Consider the following 16168-nt stretch of genomic DNA (forward strand, 5'->3'; position numbering starts at 1 on the left):
GGGGAGTTCAGGGAGAATCTTGGGTTATTGGGAAAAAAATTATCATAAAGACGGAGTGTTAGATTACCTAGTTGCTGTGAGTTGGTCTCACCTCAGCCTTGGGAAGTTGAGCAGCACCAGGATTGCAGAGTTGGATTGCAGAGTTACTCATGCTCAAGGGAGATGCACCACCAAGGCTATCATTAGCCTGTTTTCTAACAGCCCCTTCTCTTAACTTAGAAATGAAAAGGATTGGCACACTAGTTAGACATTTGTAGATATAGACAATAATAGTGAGTGTTAGCTTGTAGGTTGTACTAGGAGCTTTTGTGAGATGACAACTTGCTGTGACATTCTTCTTTTTGAGTAATAAAGGCTCCTATGCAATTGTTTCTGGAGCCTGCTCTTTTTATCCTGAATTCTCAGATTGCAGATTTGTGTAGAGTGGGCCTAATATACTTGCTGTTTTATTCGACTGTGCATGCTGTGTTTGCACTCTTGAATTTACATCCTTCAATTTCTGTTAGTACAAATCTGAAATTTTGATAGGCAGATACTTCAGTCCTGCTGTTAGGATTTTTTAATTCTCTGAGGTTATTCTCTTGTTTTCAACAGTATTTGCATATTTCTGCATCACTGCTCAACTCTTCCATTTCATTGTACTATAATACAAAAATCTTTTGCACATGACGTGCATGATGTAATGGCTGGGGCGGATGGCTTTCGCACCCCCCAGCCATGTTCGATTCCTGCGGAGGCGCATATTTGATGACCCCCACTCTATGGAGATGTTTGAACGATATTTGTAACAGCTATGCCGTAAAAATTCTGCTGGCTTCGGCCATATAAATTGTAAAAATCTGCAGGCTTCGACCATATGATGATTTCTCTCTGAAAAAAAAAATAATAATAATAATAATACAAAAATCTTTTCTAGTATAGTTTAGTTTATATCTGCTTTTTACTTAATTCTTTTATTTTATTTTATAGGAGCAGTACTTCGCAATCTTGATTCACACTCACTTTGTATTCACACTATTGTACTATTTGTTGTCATCTTGTTGGACATTAATAAAATTATCTCATCTTTATCTTATCTGAGTGCAGACTTGCGTATCACATGTTAGAATTGACAATCATGAATCAACAGGTAGATCTACCAAAGAAAAAAAAATCTAGGCTTACATGTTATGAGCAATTGTGTTAAGTTTAGGTATGTTCTATGCTTAGAGCAATTTATTTCAATTTTCACAGTTATTCAATATCTTTTCCAGATTAGCAATCACATCAGCATTAAAGTAAACTGCAGATAGAACATAAACATAAATCGCAGAAGACAAGCCAAGACAAGAGGACACAAGATGTGGCGCTAGCCAGGGACAAACCCCAATGTGGGGAAACCCTTGATCAATTCTTCTTCTATGTTCTTCAATAGTTCAGCACAGAGAGAGAGAGAGAGATAGTACATTTACAACAAAAGTCAACACTTTGACTTTCTAGATAAGAGAATAGATCATCTCTACATGAGATCAGTTGAAGACATGCTGCTTCAATTGATTCTCCAAGGTGACTCCTTCACCTATCATTGTGCCGCATCTCGTCCATGTGCTGCACCATGCTGCACTCATCATCACAGTGCTGGACCTAATGACCATGCTATGCACTTCATGCTGCTGCTCCTGTCACTGTGCTTCTCCAATCACTGGGCTGCTCTCATCACGGATCTGCACTCTATGTTGCACTCATCATCACTGCATCCAATCATGTAGCTGCATCATACATAGTGTTGTACTATGCATCACGTCATGCTGCACCGTTTTTACATTATGCTGCATTGCTACCCATCACTGAATGCTGATAGCACTATGTTGTACTAGCTGCTGTCCCATAATATGTCCAGCTACACCAACACGCCAAGTGTCCAATTAGGCCATGCTGTCGTTTGTTTGCACAGCTGTTTGCTGCACACCTGGTTAGGGTACTTGCAGCAGACCTAGTTTCATCCCACAGTCAACAAACTAACCCTTTAAGGGTTGCGGCATACCCTCATAGGTCTCCTCCTCACCCACGCTGCTTGCTTAGGGTGCTGTCCACCCTTGACAGCCCTCACACAGCCTCTACTTGTGTCCTATGGCCTGCAGCCTAGCACAACAGATTGTTGTAGCAACAGACCTCCGAAAATATGCCAAAATAACTTCCAAACAGCAACGTGTTTGACCCTTAGGAACTCGGCTTAACAGTCAGCCTTCTCGGCCCTCTTCACAGTAAAGTCGGACCCTGATTATATCACAGTTCCAGCCCTAAGACTATCTGCACTTACCTCAGCCACTGGGCCTCCTGTAGCAGACTTCGGATCCCTGTTTTCCCACACTGTCTAGGCTCTAGGTTGATGCAGCTAGGGTATACCCATATCACCCTTAGGTAGGGCAGCGTAGGGCCTCCTATAGTTGTTGGCTAGGGCCTTCCCTTTGCTGTGTATTAGGACTCCCTTTAGCTGCGGATTAGGGCTCTCTTTGGCTGCAGATTAGGGCTCTTCTAGCTGCGGATTAGGGCCTCTTAGATCTGCGGCCAGATCTCCTACAAGTCTGCAGCTAAGGCTCTCCTAGATGACCCTTCTTTAGGGTTGCGTAGAAGGTATCTCCTCTAGACCTCCTCTTCCACTAAAAACCCAAACAAATGGAGAGTGAAATCACAAGAGATGATATCAAATGACTTGAGGTCCTCCTTTATTTATACTAAAATGTTGAGCACAAGTGGGGTATATTTGGTCGTTGGCCGACCTTGACGAATTGCCCATAACACAAATAAATTCATATCTCCATGAATACTAATCAAAATCGGATGATCTTTAGATCAATCCTACACCTCTCGATGAGAGGGATCCAAGAAAAATATCAGCTGCCATTAATAAGATGACCCACATGGAGTTTAGCGGCTTGGCCCTAGTTGCCAATTTTAACACTCCCTCTCAACTAGGGAGAACTCCATCCGCTGATCCATATGTCCGACTGTATTATCTCTGCTATCAGTGCCCTGCACTACTTTGCTTTGCTCTAATCTGCTATGTTGAGCTCTACTCAGTTCTGCTCTGCTAAACCATGAAGAAGAAGAATTGATCGAGAATGTCTCATACTATTCTCTACTGACCCGAAGTCAGTTTCATTGATCCCAGATTAATATCACAGGAGAGTGTCTCAAACCACTCATACTGATCCCAGATCAGTTTCATTGATTCCAGATCAATGGAGGTCATCATAGCATAGGGAGTATGGTAGATACAACGATGCGTCCATCGATAGTACTACTATGGTCCCTAACCCCATTTCCCTACTCATTGATCAGATGAGAGGTACTTCCCATGAGTCCCAGACTATGATGCCTCGACAGGAGAACTAATCATCCTGCCCACAGGAGAATGAATCATCCTGTCCCACAATCGCCACGAGAGAACTAATCATCCTGGCCCACAGGAGAACTAATCATCATGTTCCATAGTTGCCACGAGAGAACTAATCATCCCGACCCACAGGAGAACTAATCATCATGTTCCATAGTCGCCACGAGGTATCACAAGGAAAGGTTGAACCTGTCACCCTGTACATAGCACACCACCAGGGGAGGGTGAGTCACCCTGTGGTCGTATGTAGCTCCAGTAAGTACCCAAGCCCCCAAGAGCTCCCAGAGCTCAATGCATGCAACATGCAAGACCCTTATACGAAGGTCTCTCAACGACCCCAAGTCGTTCAGGAAAATCACAAATTTGACCTTTCCCCAGGGCTTTGACAAAGTGTCTACGACTTGTACATCAATCTCAATGCGATGGAGCCTCCTTGCTCATTGACTTACCATATCCTAGATAAGGTAGTATTTGATGTCTATCTATTGGAGCAATCATCGAACACAGATTCCTCAATAATCGAATCCCCCCTGGTTGTCACAAAGAATCACAGTGGTATTCATCATGTGTATAAACAATGCAGTGAAGAGCTTCCACAACCAAGCAGCTTCACACGAGAATCGAGATCATACTCGTAGCTATGTATTCGATCTCGGCGATGCTTATAGCAACCGACTTCTGCTTCCTGCTCATCCATGATATCGAAGCAGAATCCAGAGAGAAACAACACTGAGAAGTGCTCTAGCGATCCTCCACACTACCTGCCCAGTCAGCATTCGAATAATCATGCAGCTTCATATTTCCGGCAGTGTATCTCAATCCATGAGAGATTGTGCCCTAAAGATATCTCAGAAGATTCTTGGCACCAATGTAGTGAGGCTCAACCAAATATGAGCTCACTATGCTAACTGCAAAGCATATATAAAGACGGAAGTTCACCAAGAACATCAATGCAGATGAGTTTATGAAACTCAGAGACATTTCCCAAATCTGGCCCGGCATCACCACCATATAACTTGTGAAAGTTAAGATCCTCGAGGTAGTCACGAGCTTGCAGTTTACCATTCCATATCTTGAATCCAACTCCCTCTTACTTCTGCAAGTGAGAGGGTCTGCACCTGTCAGAAATAGGTCGTTTCTCAGAAGGTGCTGGTATAAGAGTTCTATCATCCACAACCTTCAAATAATGGTTTGTATCAGCGTCACTTTTAGTGAATCTCAGCTTCATCAGACAGCTATCAATCCTCTCATATTAGGCCCGAGGTGTTTTACTTCAAGCCATAGAGGGCTTTCTTCCACTTGTATACATGAGATTCCCTATCATGAATCTCAAACCCCTCGGGTTGTTCCAAACCTGTGGACCTGCTACATGAGTTACCCTCATTCAATTACGGGGTAACATTCCCTACACCCTTTCCGGGATAGGTGGCATCGGCTCCAAGTATAATCCCACGATTGTTTCCATCTCTACCAAATTAGAGAGAGCACCCTTTTATATGAAGTGCCTTGAAGCACTATAATCGATAAGCCGGATTTCCAAAGAATCTAAAGGAGAGGGCCAAAACAAGATAGCGCTTCTTTATCTTATCAGAAACAACATTTGATTCTTCATACCTGGGGTTCCTTGCTTTCCCTAGGGCTACAGATTAGGGCTCTTCTAGCTACGGATTAGGGCCTCTTAGATCTACGACCAGATCTCCTACAAGTCTGCAGCTAGGGCTCTCCTCGATGACCCTTCTTTAGGGCTGCATAGAAGGCATCTCCTCTAGACCTCCTCTTCCACTAAAAACCCAAACAGGTGGAGAGTGAGATCACAAGAGATGATATCAAATAACTTGAAGTCCTCCTTTATTTATACTAAAACGTTGAGCACAAGTGGGGTATATTTGGTTGCTGGCCGACCATGACGAATTGCCCATAACACAAATAAATTCATATCTCCATGAATACTTATTGGAATCGGATGATCTTTAGATCAATCCTACACCTCTCGATGAGAGGGATCCAAGAAAAATATCATCTGCCATTAATAAGATGACCCACATGGAGTTGGCCCTAGTTGCCAATTTTAACAAATTGTTTGCCAATTCTTAAGCCATTGCACGATTTGAGGTATAGGTATAAATTTTGCAATCAAAGACATGTTGCAAGTGGTACGGTCATTATAATGTTGCATTTTCTCCATTTATAAGTAACATGCCTTAATTAGGTTGTTACAAGATTATTATAATACCTTATGAGTTTTCATTTTTGTGTTGTATGACTATGAAATGATCCATTTCAAATTGCTTAAGTTGTTTCTAGTTAGTCTTGCAACAAGTGTCTTCATAGATAGCAGTGCAACCATAATTCTGGCTAAGTTAAATAAACTTGCTGTGTCCAATGGCTGAAAAGCATTACAAATTAGATCTCAAGGATGAAGATAGTTCAACCCAAAGAACGTGAGTGAAATTCTCCAAAACAATACTTGTAGGCAAGTATTATATCATTTTCGCGGAAAGCCAATAAACTCAATACAATTTGCTAGGAAAAAGATAATGTAGAAGCCAACATACATGGCCTTGGAAGTTTTAAAGTCTAAAATTTGCCGGGATAAAGCTAGAAAAAATAACCTTTGCCCAATTGAAAATAGTTCCTCTGCTATAAATGCCATGAATTACAAAGACACAGTAACAGAAAGTATGGAATTGGTTTGTTGACCTGTCATTTGAGTAAATGCCCAAGCAATATTCTTATAGGGCTAAGCGAAGATGTCTACAACATACTTATTGGCAAGCACTACTCTTGATGCATTCACCCTTCAAAGGATTTATCATCACAAGACTCCAATGGTTATTCTTGTTGAGCCTCTGCTCCCTTGAACTCTTCATGGGTATACAGAAACTATTAGATATTCTAATGTTTATTTCATTAGTAATAAATGCATTAGCATAATAACCTAATATCATAAAGTGGAAATTAGTTGTATGCAATAAATGACATTATTCATAAATGTAATTATGTGAACGGTTCCTAACAGGAATAATGGGAATTGTTAGATATATATACAACACCAGTTTATTGTAATTGAATACGCACATATTTAGCTAAATTCAGCACTAATAACTGTAATATAATGCCAACACTGGAATATTCTATCTCCTAACAATGCCTAGACTTCAATATTTATTTCAATCAAGATGTATACCATTCCTAAATTGTTTTTCATCCTAGCAATGCCTCAATTTAGCATAAAAAAAACCATTTCAATCAAATTGGAGGCCAATCAGAGGCAACTCAGCCTCTACTTTCTGCTGGAATTTCTATATAGTAGATACCAAAGTACATTAGACTTTAGTATATTTGGTTGTTCAACAAGTTACAAGGGTAGAAAATTCCTTAGCTCTGTAGCCCTCCCAGTTTCAGTTTATTTTGCATAGGTTTAGTGCCCACAGCCCCAAACAAGTAAGTCTGATATATAAAGCTTTTACAAATTTTAAGAGAAACTTCAGGACTACTCTACTCCATTAGTTTTCAGCTGATAAAGGAGAAATAACAATGACAATCACACACAGAATTTACACAGTGATTTTTGGTCTAATATGACCCCAGAAAAACCCCACAATGGGGAAAACCAGTCTTAAAGGACGATTTATTTGCTTCTCTGGAAATTTATTACAGCCATTAATACAACAAGAAATTTATATTTATCTCTACCTTGAGAAGAGTGCCACCGAAGTCCACTTTCCGCTTAATTTCTGAACAACTGACAATGCTGCTCATTCAGCCCTCTAAGCCTAAAAACACAGACCTCTGGCAGCTTCTTTCTCACTGGAAATCCGGGCCTTAAGATAGACTTAGACTGCCTGAAAACTCGGGTAAATCCTGCTGTCTTTTCCTTGAAATGCAAGCAGACTGTCCCTCTGACACTGTCTCAAAAATACGCTGACTGCAACACGAGTGACAGCAAGTTGTGTGCAGACACTGCAGACAGCCTCTAGTAATGCATTCTGCCTGTACCCTTTCTCTGCCAGAAAAATCGCTCAACCAGACTTCAGTTTTTAACTCAAACTGTGTGCTAACAGGCTCTGGCTGCTCCCTCCTTGGGCTTAAGCTAGGCCTCCTAGGAAGATCGAACCCACTGTAGCTTCTCTTGTTTTCTCTGCTGTAAATCTTGTCCTTAAGCTGTATTCCTCCTCTTGTCCTTGCTCCCTCTCTTCTTCAAAAAGCTCATATGAAGAACGAACAAGAGCCTTTTGCCTTTTCTCCCTTTTTGTCTTTCATTAGATAGAAATTACTATTTCTCCACATAAAGTCACCTTAAAAATATAAAGTGACTTTAATATTAGAAATTACTTCAGTACTTTTACTCATAAAATCACTTTAAGACTAAGTGATATTAATATAAAGCATAGTGGAAAGACTCCCTATAAAATCGCAATAACATCAAGAACTTTCAATTTTTTCAACGCGTCGATGTTATCGGCCGAGTTTTTCACGATGTTTTCAAAAATGAAAAGCTCGGGATTTAATCTTAAAGCTTGGGATTTAATCGTAAATTCAATCCAAAAACTCATGAGTGAGGTACCAGACCACGTGTATAAGTTAGGAAAAGGTCAATTTTTCCACTCATTTTGCACTCTAACCTTTGCGATTAGTGCCTGTGGAGAGAGGAGGTGTTTGTCACTGCCCAAGCGGAGGAGATTTACCAATTTTGTGAGGTGAATACGGAGGCACTGGAGCCAGAGGAGGTAGCAGCTACAGGGGAGAGAGAGGTAGAGGAAGAGGAGGAGGAGGTCACAACATCTAGGATGGGCAGCAGCAAAGGACAGAAGTGACCTCCTATTTTTGCTTTTGGAGGATGGCAGAGTCCATTTGTAGCCTCAGGGGCAAGGCCTTCTTCCTCTAGAGGAAAAGGAAAAGCCATTCCCTATTCACGTAAAAGGGGTAGAGGAACTCGGTGAATAATTAGTTTATGACATGTAGATGACTCGTGATGATGATATACATTTATTATATTTTTTGTTGATATTTTGAATCTTGAGACTAAGTCAGAGCTCAGGATTCAAGGCTTGATTCACTGTTGATATGTGATGTAGCACTAGACTTCTAATACATCTTATATATAAGCTTTCTTTTCGTATTTATGTGGCAATGCATTTATCTGATGTTGCGAATACTTTAGATGCTAAAAAAATTTAAATGACTATTTTTGTACCATAAAGTCACATGCCAAAAAGGTAATTAAAGTGTCTTCCTAGGCAAAAAGGCTAATGCACTAGGAAACACTTCCTTACCCTTAATTTTTTTAAAACAAGTAATAAAACTCAACCAAAACTATTCTCTATAACCATAGCCTAGAAAAAAAACTTCAAACATGTCATGTCATAAGCTATTAATATTAGGATTTTGCAAACTTCATGGGCAATTAAAATAGTAAAACCACACAATAGAGTTTAGGAAACCATGCAATAGATCTTACAACACTACATGAAATCACAAAGTTGAATTTAGTGGACAAGTATACCCAAAAAATATTGGTGTGAGAAAATAACAACGTTAGCAACTACTCATGAATTCTCACATTGTTGCTCACAATGTTGAGATGACCAAATGCTAGCAAGACACCTCACACTATTTCTCACAATGCACTGCTCACAATGTTCCTAAATGTGCCTCAACACTCACTCAAACATGTCTACTTGTACACCTTGATCCTCCTCACACAAGATTGCAACACTGCTCACTCACATAACTCATAATGCAACATGATGCCAAATGCCAAACAATGTGTATTCTTCATGACAACGTGGCTATTTCATAGGTAGAAATTAGAGTTTTGAAAATCATTTTTTTATTGGGGGGGGGGAAGATGGTGGGCATCATGAGACTAGCACCAAAACAATGAGAAATAATGGCATAGATGCATCAATTTGGGGCCCACAAGCTCTAACTCCCTATCATACAAGGAGCTTCTATAACCTCCCCATTCAAAAAATGCCATGTAAAACATTCCCAAGCTCACAATTCTTGAAACCATTCCCAAGTAATTGGGAACATTCACTACCCATTACCAAGCTCCCAAAAATTGCAAAACAACAAGAATGAGTTTCAACAATGACAAGAGATATTCCCATGTAATTAGGGATAAATCTCTTCGAAAATTCATTAAATTGGATCATAGTTAGACGGATAAAGGCATTTTTGTCCTATGCAATAACTTCAATTGAGTTGATCTTGAAAAGAAGTTTGTTAGACAAAATTATCTTTAGATAGTGAAGACTTCAAATGGACCCTATCTAAAGGCAAAACTTCTCGAGAAAGGTTATCCAAAAAGAGGTTTCCACTTGTTGAAATTAGGGCAGCGTCTAGAAGAATTTCAAATTGCCCGAAAGATCTCAATGTGGTAAAAAGGAAATATTATTTAATATTGGAATTTGGCAAGCAATTGTTAAAGAAAGATAAAATATTATCTTTCAAGATAAATTGAATTTTAAATATTCCCTCCATTTCAAAGTCAGCTTGAGTAAATGATTATGTCAAATGACTCCTCATTAACTATATAAAAGGAACCCCTTTAATCTCAATGCGAAATCGATCTTCTTATTAGCTTCTTCTCTTTTTATTATGTTATTCTTATCATCAAATAGCTACCAAAACAAGAGGATCAATAGTACACAGGATATAAGTTGCAAGTCAGGGCCAACACCTCTCCACTTGAGAGGAAACCCCACAAATCTCCTCTTCTAGACCAGGACCTCTAGAGCAAGACGAATACCCTTCCAAGACCAAGTCCAACCTTCTTGATGATGTGCTTCCTTTGGCCAAGTCAAACCCAGTCAAATCTCTTCCACCTACACAACTTCGACCCCAACTATAGAATTTCGGCCTCTACTGCAAGTCTGAAATTTTTGGCCACTGCAATTGTTGTTGCTTCCACACGTGTAAGCAAAATTTCGTATTCGAAGGCCTCCCAACAACTTCGCTTGACTTGCTTCTTCTTCTAAGGCTAGTAGATGACCTATTAGACCCTTCTTTCAACAATTTCGTCCTTCCTCTTGTAACTTGTGAAGTTCAATCTTGAAGCTACAAAAACCATAGCCTTGACTTCGCACGTGTGAGTGGAATAGAGAGAAAAACAACCCAAAAACTCAACTTCTCTTTCTTCTTCCTTCACTTATCTTCTCATTCTTCCTTCTTCACTTGATGAGTGAGTGAAGTGTGTCCATAGGAGGTCGAGTTCCCTCCTATATATAGGCTTCCATGGAGGATGAAAAGCCCTAAAGAGGCCAACTTCTTAACTGGCAAACCAACTTGGTCTTGGAGGGTATTTTGAAACTTTTTAAATACAAAAATAATTATTTTTACAAGTTACAATGTGCCTGATGGGGTCTTCTTCATATGACAATGACTCTTTTGACTTCTTGACCCTAGGACAAACCTTAGAAGAACTCAATGGGTGCTTGACCTCTAAAATAAAAGACCTTGAGCATGAAACCCATGCTTCAAAAATAACAATAATAATTTTTCTTTTATTTTACAATATACAAGAATCAAAAGTACATTTCATATTTATGAAGATCAAACCTAGTTACACATTTTTCAACACAGTCAGGATTGGAGGAAAAATTGCATTGGTCTATGGGGCTCACATATGATAGTCACCAAGGTTAAGAATTTGAAGTCTGCTTCTGTCTCTCACATCACTGTAATCGCTCTCAAGTCTCAGATCATTGTCATGAATCCCACATCGCTATAATGATTGTTATGGCATCACTCTTCAGTGAATATGGTCTCAAATTGCAAAAGGATCATTGTCTCACACAAAGTTTTCTTTTATCTCATTGATAGGGTATCGTGATTTCTCAAGCGGCAAGATTTCAATGGTATTTCTTGTGTGCGTTAATGTTGCAGTAATATAATCTTCATCGCTTAAGTTCTAGGCATCATTATACAAGCACCACACTCTGTGTGTAATTGCCATTGCACTCTTTGTATATTGAAACGATATCACATCACCTATATCTCTCACTGTAATGAATAACAATGATCTCATATCTCTGTATGGCTCGATAAATCTTGTGATTCAATGGTTGTCATATTGTTCTCTTATGCAATAAGACTGGCATCATATGGGACACCTCTGTGATATGGTTGGCGTTAGTTCAGCATTATTTGTATGGATCCTTTGCACAAGCTATATCTCATCTCTGTCAACATGAATAGCGTCACATTGACACCTCTGCACAGTAGTGTATGGTAAGTCCTTGGCACATAATCTCGTTCCTTGACACAGTAGCATATGCTAAATTCTCGACACAACAATTGTATATATATGGTCTCAAATGTATGCCCATTCTACATGATCTCTATATAGTAGATACTATTATATATGGCATTGTTATAAATTGACATTAGTATGGCAGAGCTATATTGATTCAGATATGAAATCAGTCCTATGACATAGTATATCTCAGCACTGTAGTTTATGTATGATCCGAGCACACATGTATGACATCTCTAGCATCATCATAGATGTATGGCACCACTGTTATATATATATATATATATATATATATATATATGGCATCACAGTTATAGATGGCATTACAAATGTATGGCACCGCTATGATATAACAGTTTAGGGTATGGTTTGATTGGTATATCAGTTCAGATTATATTTATGGCATCATTAGCTTCACAATTCAGCTCGGTCCAGAAACAGTGGTGATATTTGTATAATGTCAAGTATGTCAGGTTATTGATGACAGTATATGTAACAACATTATTGATGAATCTTGTTCACAAACGAAGTTGTGAACAAAATATAAATAGGCCCTGGGCAACCTGTTGATATTTGTACCTTTGTACCTCTTTGTTGAACAACTGATGACAATCTTGGATGTGTTTCAATAGTCAATCAAAGGAACAAAAAAGTGTGAGTGGGAATGTGAGTGGTTAGTGAGGCAATCAAAAATGGAAAATGCAAAGTCAATTGATCCAAAACAACAAATCACAAAGAAGGTGCACAACTACAAAATTCTACAATTGGAGAGGATGATTCTATCAGGAATCCAACTCAGCCATTCTAGCAAAGCAAGGAATTCCTCATATTAAGATCAGCATCAAACTCTCAATCCTGAAAATCAAATCAAGAGAATAAATCCGATAACAAGTCATGATAAATATCACAATTTTCTATTTTTTGTATTGTATGAATTTATTGTCCTTTATTACATATAGGTATAGCTAAGATACACTATTATAATTGGTCCATGGAATAGAAGAGTATAGCATTATGAGGTTGATCCTTAGCAAAATTAAAGAAGCCTACACAAAAATGCAAGAATAGAGAGGAAAGGCACATGAAATAAAGGATAACCCCAAAAGGCATGCCCACCACCAAACTGCCTATCTAGAGGACCCCATTAGGGTGGGCCAACTACTTTGATCTAACTTGACTGTGTCAACTTGTCCCTTAAATGGCACAATCCTGAAGCCCTTCTTACAATGCAATCTAGCTGTCCATCCTAATGAAGCAAAAAGTGTTGGTTTGTTTTCACCTCATCTGTTCTATACACTTGATAAGTCTTCCAACCCCACTCTTCTTTGGGTTTCTGCCATTTGCCTATCCCACACCAAACCCTGTGCGAGCTTATCCTTGGTTGGGCTAATCAATGCTTCTCTTTCAAGGAATATTAGTTTCAAATAATTTTGTATCTTGATTTTGTTTGTGGACTCAAACTTGTCTATGTAATATTGTTGTTTTCCTGCATGTTTCTATTAAATTTACCTCTTTTGTAACAAATTTGTAAGTAGTTTTCCATTTCCTTTTTCTGTTGGATATTCTTTTTTATGTCCTAACTCTCTGACCATTTCTTGCATTAAATTATTGAGTATTTTTCCTTCTCTGCAAAACTTATTTCTTTATTTTCTCAAGTATTCACTTGTTATCTCTTTCAGCGAGTCTTTTCCATTATGAAATCTGCCCCCTTGTCACTTTCAACTCAAATGAGTACAACATTGATTTTTAGCTAAGACAATTTTGTAGAGTTGTTGTTAATCTAAGGAAAAAAGACAATGAACTTGCACACTCTCTCTACCTACTTCCACCTGCTTTTCAAGACACTTGGACCCCATATCTCACATCCACACAACAAAGCCGACGTTACAGGTGTCCAAAATAGGGCATTGATTATTCCCCAATCCCATATCTCTATTAAATTGCATCTATTTTGTTGGATCAAGATGCACATTTCACAACAAAATATGCGGAAGATCAATCAAGTCTATCTATATTGCTGACATATGCTGTCAGCAAAAAATATTACATAAAATAAATTAAGATAATAATAGTAAAATATAGAAGCATAACATATTATTATTAATAGAATATATAAAATCAAATAAAAAATAAAAAGATCGTATATATAAACCTTAACCCTGAATCTATCAAGCACCTAAGAGAATCAAATCCCTTGAAGTGCAAACCTTCTATTGAGTACAAAATCTCGAGAAAATTTTGTACCTTGAGAAAGTTCATCACTGTTAACTCTTGATAGATTCAAGTTTGAGATGGATCTAGGTTGATAGTAGGGAGTTTTCATGTCTCACACTGCATCCTTTAATTGAACTCAAATCCCAAGTATTATTTCAGGATGATAACCTCTAGAAAAACATATTCTTTGCTTGTAGACAACATCAAATGCAAATCCAATAGCCACACTAGTAGAGGGTCTGAGGAGGCACAGGGCATTTTCTGTGTGATGTAACTTCCCCTCTGCAAAGAACATTTTAAAGATAAGATAGTTTTAACTTTTATTGTTGGGAGCGCACAAGCCAATCCTTTAAAACCAAAATAAGAGCAGATATAATATATTCTATAAGGCAGTTGGCAAAGTAACGAGTCTTATACTCCATTATTGACAGATGAAGCCATCAAACTAAGCCAAGTGGACTCAGTGATCTGATCTAAAAATCTTGTGAATCGGTCTTATAACGTCAATGTTGAGCTAGGCTATTCTTCTCTATTTCTAGCAGACGTACAAAGGGATACTGTTTGGTGGCGGTCCAGGATAAGGAAATTAAAGGGACCACATAAAACAAAACTCTTCTTCTGGGTGGCCCTCTCAAATAAAACTTATATAACACTTTGGATTAAACTCTGGCTCACTCATATTAAAGATTTCAACATGTCACATTATGATCAGCCAAAAATTTTATGTTTACAAATTGTGGAGTTCTGTTGGACATGTCCACAGTCCCTGCAAGCAAATGAGTTTTATATCTAAATCGGATTTGTTGCAATTTCACAGCCATCTGTGGGAGTCTGGAGTTTGTCTGCGCATGCTTGTTAAGATGAAATAAATAAATTGCATTGCTGCCTGTGTCAGTGGTTTGGTTTCTCAGCATAAATTTCAAATCGCACACGGCTGTGTTGAGACTGTTAATTTAGTTGTTGTGTCTCCATTTTTGTGTTTTTAAATGAGTAGATTATCTAAAAGCATAATAGTGTGCAGTTGTTGTTTATCGACGGATTTTAGTTTTAGGTTGGATTCTACGATGAGCAATGGAACAAAAGAGCTGTTAATAGTTGTTCGGACAAGAAGAGGGAAGACACGCATAACGAGCAAACCCTAAATTTCGAAACGATGCCAAATGCCGAACTGAACATGACCCATTAGAAGCAGAAAACATGAAAATGTATCCGAGTTGAAAAGACAAAGGACTGCAACCGAAAACGATAGAAGTACACATACCAGCCAAAGTAAACCCTCGAAATTTAATTTAAAACCAAAAAAAAATAAAACGGAAGATGGGAAAATGAATAGCATTTATGGATGAAGTTGATACCGTTTGGCAGTGCTATGAGCGGCATACGCGGGAGAATCATCCGCACTGATACCCAACCGCTCCTTGACAGACCTCTTCCTGCCCGTGGCTGTGACTCGATCCGAATACATGATGTTCTTGTCGGTAACTTGCTTATTGGTTTCTCCACAGGATAACCTGCAAGCCCGGTCTGTATATTTCACAACTTTGTTCCAATGAAAATACTTTTATCTTGCTGTTATAAATTGTTTACCCGGCCACTTTGTCACCGGGTTCTCCGAATACTGACCTAGAGAAATAAATCCCACATCCCAGCTCTGGGATTGAGATTCTCCGAAGCAATCGGAAGTCAAAATGATGATATTTGCACTGAAATTTTGACTTGGCTTTGAGAAATTGCAAGATCGATAATGGACACGTACCTCTGTAAAAATGGAATGCTTACGCTGTTCACTCTGTTCTCGGCGCCTTCCGACTCTCGAGCACGAGTAGAAGCCCCAGATATCGATAATATATATAGAGAGAGCGCATCCCGCAATTGAAATGAAGAAAAAGATTAAGGATGTTTATAAATATGAGTTGTTTGTTTTCATGTCCAGCCATGGAAAAGTCAAGCATTTTGAGGGTTAATGTGTAACGTAAACTCTTCCGTTACCACGGCTGGACGGTTTTCCTAGCGCCGACGCCAGTGAGTTGATGAAATTAGTGTCAACCTTGACACCTTATATCTAACTTTAAATTAAAATATGTTTCCCTCAAAATAATTATATTAATGTTGTTAACGGAGATTATAAAGATGGTTTTTTTAAGTTTCCATTGTAAGAATGGGCAATTTATATAAGTAATTCATGGAAGTTAGGTTTGGGATGAAATCTACTCATTGTTATTTTGGGTTAACGAACTTGCATGTTAAATAAGTTAATTATTATTTATAATTTAATAATGTTCGATTATAATTAAAATAGCAATGATATTGTAAAA

General features: G+C 38.6%; 1 protein-coding gene across 4 annotated transcripts in view; it reads right to left on the minus strand.

Moving 5' to 3' along the window:
- LOC149262817 (uncharacterized) overlaps window positions 1-15762 on the minus strand; it is a 139937-nt gene extending 124175 nt beyond the window's left edge. For 2 of the 4 annotated variants that reach the window (XM_089425294.1, XM_089425290.1), the window contains exons 1-2: window positions 15610-15761; window positions 15209-15364 (exon numbers count right to left, since the gene is read on the minus strand). In XM_089425294.1, coding sequence (XP_089281420.1) covers window positions 15209-15318 — 110 coding nt within the window. In that variant the 5' untranslated portion in view covers window positions 15319-15364; window positions 15610-15761. Of the gene's footprint in view, window positions 1-15208; window positions 15365-15476; window positions 15505-15609 lie in introns of all 4 variants that reach the window. The other 2 variants (XM_089425293.1, XR_016259206.1) reach the window with 2 other exon arrangements.
- Window positions 15763-16168: the final 406 nt, after the last annotated feature.

This window comes from Pinus tabuliformis, chromosome 6 (genome assembly GCF_031772625.1).
Source record: "Pinus tabuliformis cultivar Carrire ecotype Pingquan chromosome 6, CPIR1, whole genome shotgun sequence".
Taxonomy (NCBI): domain Eukaryota; kingdom Viridiplantae; phylum Streptophyta; class Pinopsida; order Pinales; family Pinaceae; genus Pinus; species Pinus tabuliformis.